We start from the raw sequence: 3,878 nt of genomic DNA on the forward strand, positions 1-3,878 counted from the left end.
TTCGATTAATAGAAATATGATCATTCAATGAAAAAATGAGTTAGGATATGTATAATAATTTCGCTAAAGAGAGGTCTCCAAAGAGAGCCGAAACGTTCAAAAATAAAAAAGATTCTGTGTAACTGAAAGTAATTAACGTTTTGTAATTATATCGCGTTCAGCACCTCCATCTGCTTCGACTCTCATTAGTTTTGAATTGATTGTTTATTTTTATTTTAAAGATTGAGAGTCGTTTCGAAATTTTTTTATATATATAATTTAATTACGTACATTAAATTCAATTGGTCCATTGTTCAAAATTGAAACACGTTATTTTGATAATCAGGAATCCATTTTATATATAAATGTTTATAAATATATACTTTGAAAAAAAGGAAAAATTAGCTATAAAAATAATAAGTACTTTAAAATCTTCTAACTGCCAGTTCAATATATATCTATCGGTTGATATATTTGCGAAAACAATTTATTATGTTTTCTATAGAACGTCATTGCTAATTAGGTTGTGATTTTTGGCGAAGAGCCGAATAATAAATTCGCTGATAGTTGCAAATCGGTCGATACGGGTATACATCCATCTACCTCTCGTGAACATTTTTGTTTTGGTAACCACCTGTAAATTAAGAGTGATGTTTTTTTTCGTTGTGATAAAAGTTGTAGCAAAAGTTTCTAAACGAGTTGATTACCTATGTATCACTGGAGAGAGCAAATTCTTGTCGATCGATGAAGGATTTTGCGCACCTGTCATACAGGTGACAATCGCACCTACCACAAGTACCGCCAACGTGCCAATAGGAGCAATCCAGTGGTAAGACAACCGATATAACGGGAAGACATTGTCTTCGCTGTGTACAATGTATGCGTTTGTTAATTAGAACCAAGATTAATTCCATCCAAATTAAATAAAAGTAACGACTCACTTGTGCCATTCAAATTGCTTTAAGAAATTTTCGCTCACATTTCCCTCGCACTGTGGCACTGGAAGTTTCTTTGGCACTATGAGACCAGAACCAATGGCTGCATTCGCACCAAAACTGACCCATCCAGACATAATGTATCCTGCAATAGTACCAACAAAGGCACCCTGCACAAAACAGATATGACACGGAACAATAGTTTTTTTATTGTTAGATTTTGTTTGGAAAATAATTTATCCATCTGGGAGTTGATCACATTTTAATCTATACCTTGGAATTTGCCCACGGACACAAGATACCCAGAGTGAAGACGCCAAAGGAAGTTCCGGCAGCGATAGCGGCTAAACTACCTGTCACCTAAATTGCAGTAGTAAAAATTTATAGCATTTTGATATCTTAATATAGATTATACTGAAATGATAACACTGAACACTCACAGATAGAACTCCACCTAATTTCTCGATCAAGAAAAGCAAGCACAGCGCCATCATACCAAACAGGACGATAAGGATTTTCACGAAAATCGTGGAACAACGATCGTTGGGCTTCATTTTAAAGCATCCTTTAACGAAGTCCTCCAGAATCACAACGGACGTCGAGTTGAAGCCTACTGATAATGAACTGCGAAAAAAGGACAATTTTCATATTTACTCGCGACAGATCAACAACTAAACATCATGAGCATCAAAATTGCTAATTTTCTCATTCGGTCAAATGGTTCACGTCAGCTAAACTAAACAACAAATAACTGAACTTTATTTTTTTATTTAAATTGTAAGTACAGAGAAATTTGATAAAGATAATAAATTATTTTATTTATTTGCTATCGATTTGGCGCATAAAAAAATTGCCCGTTTTATTTTATTAAATAAAATTGATTTTTAAGAAAACCATCCTTTCCATAAATAACGTTGATCGAAATATGTTGATTGAGGCAAAGACGTACCAGCAAATGAATATTATATCTTACTTAATTACATATATTGAAATAAAAATAAACATAGAAAACAATTCAAAAAATAAAATACGTACATATAGAAAATATATTTATTGATACATATAGATAATACATATGGAAAATATATATCATTGATGTATATTTTTCTATATGTGTGTATTTTACTCCTTAAAATGTTTTTTTATGTTACGACATGCAATATTATAAATAGAATTCTGTCGCGAATTTGGTTGCGAATTATCGTCTGAAGTGGGCTTAAGAAGATAAAGCTTACAAACAAGTAAAATGCACAATAACGAAATTAACTGCATATCTTAACTTTATAAGTCCTACATTTCGTTTATTTAGAAATTATATCTTATCACTCCGTAAATATAATGTCTACCTAGCTGCCTCCCCTCTCCCACTTAACCAAATCTTAATGAATAAATTATATGATAATGCGCTATTTATGCGTTCGTAAAATGCGTAAAAAAAAAATTTTTGCGCTCAGCCTTTCGTTTAGTTAAACAAATTTTTTTAGGAGACTAGCCCTAGCCCCCTCCCCAACTAACAATCGCGGAAGCTACTCATATAGACAATTTACTTATATTTATATTAATTTGATTTGTGATACCTAAGTGCTGCGCCAAAAATTCCGGAAATAAAGAGGCCAGGTACCCCATGTAAATGATGAGCAATTTCCATGACATAAGCCGGCAACAATTGATCATCGGCCGTAATTAAGCCAGAAACTCTTGGATCACATTTCGGTGGCGACCACCAAGCGAGAAGGACTAATCCACACCAACAGCATATTGAAATAAACACCATTATGCTGATGGTAAATATCGCAATGGATCTGTAATTAGGATATGTAAAGATTTGCAACATTGACTATATTAATATAGATATATATTTGAGCGATGTGCACACACACACACACACACGCCGAGTGAATGTACGATTTATTTGGTATTCTTTTTTAGAGTATTTTTCCGAATTGTTCACGTAATTTGCATAACAATCAAAAGAAATTATCTTTCACGAACTTTATCGGCAGTCCAAGACAAAGACAGAAACTAAAATGATGAATGATGAGCGTTGTATTATTTCTATTTATTCTATAAAAAAATATATATGTATAATAACATTGTTTATAGTATTGTGACGTATTAACTTTTAATTGCAATAATGTTATGTTATAAATTGTATTATAGGATATAGCTATTATGAGATAGATATAGATAATTAAACATACATATATGTATAATATTTATATATAATATAACATTTATATTCTTTATCATCTGTTTTCATTTCACAACAAAATTACTATGATTGAAAGTTGCTAAAGTAATCGATGTACTCACATTTGAGATATCTTTGTACTTCTTAACGATATGTATCGTTGCACCATAGTTTGATTGACAGCGATATACGAGGTGTTATATAACCAAGAACCAATCAGTACTGTCCAAAAGGTGTGTCTCGTGTAGGGCGACGAATCAAAACTACACAATAAGTAAAAGAATACGAGTGAATATTCGGTATGTTTGCGCAATATAATTTCGATGGCATTCTTCGAATTCTTACTTAAAAAATTCGATACGGTTGGCATCGATAGCTCTATTCCAAATTTCAGACGCTCCCATTTGATAGGTTCCTAGAGAAGCAACTGTGATAACTGCTGCTATCATCACGCCGACTTGTAATGCGTCTGTCCAAACCACTGCTCGAATACCACCCTAATAAAAGATCAATAAACGAGTGCGGTGTAGAATGAAATATTTTATTCACGTAAGACACCCTCGAAATATTTCTCATAAAAAACGATTTTACTTAATCTGCATGTCACATCCGTACTTATTTACACGTATCTGTATTTAATCAGACTATTTTCTTTTTTCGTAACAATCATCAGAGTTAAAGTTAGAAATTTGATTGATGCGACTTCCTCAATCTGCCGATAAAAAGCGGTATTATCTGTTTCTGAAGAATGTGCGTTAGTGACGAATGCTTTT

The 3,878-nt window shown here is 32.6% G+C and overlaps 1 protein-coding gene across 2 annotated transcripts in view; it reads right to left on the reverse strand.

Annotated features, from left to right (window-relative positions):
* Nucleotides 1–427: 427 nt before the first annotated feature.
* The window catches only part of LOC108746890 (sodium-coupled monocarboxylate transporter 1), a 9,161-nt gene continuing 5,710 nt past the window's right edge, over nt 428–3,878 (reverse strand). The window contains exons 6-13 of one of the 2 annotated variants that reach the window (XM_018483964.1): nt 3,451–3,602; nt 3,228–3,368; nt 2,492–2,716; nt 1,355–1,538; nt 1,188–1,274; nt 921–1,084; nt 687–845; nt 428–613 (exon numbers count right to left, since the gene is read on the reverse strand). In XM_018483964.1, coding sequence (XP_018339466.1) covers nt 499–613; nt 687–845; nt 921–1,084; nt 1,188–1,274; nt 1,355–1,538; nt 2,492–2,716; nt 3,228–3,368; nt 3,451–3,602 — 1,227 coding nt within the window. In that variant the 3' untranslated portion in view covers nt 428–498. Of the gene's footprint in view, nt 614–682; nt 846–920; nt 1,085–1,187; nt 1,275–1,354; nt 1,539–2,491; nt 2,717–3,227; nt 3,369–3,450; nt 3,603–3,878 lie in introns of those variants that run through there. The other variant, XM_018483965.1, reaches the window with a different exon arrangement.

The sequence above is a fragment of the Trachymyrmex septentrionalis genome, unplaced genomic scaffold (genome assembly GCF_001594115.1).
Source record: "Trachymyrmex septentrionalis isolate Tsep2-gDNA-1 unplaced genomic scaffold, Tsep1.0 scaffold19, whole genome shotgun sequence".
Taxonomy (NCBI): Eukaryota; Metazoa; Arthropoda; class Insecta; order Hymenoptera; family Formicidae; genus Trachymyrmex; species Trachymyrmex septentrionalis.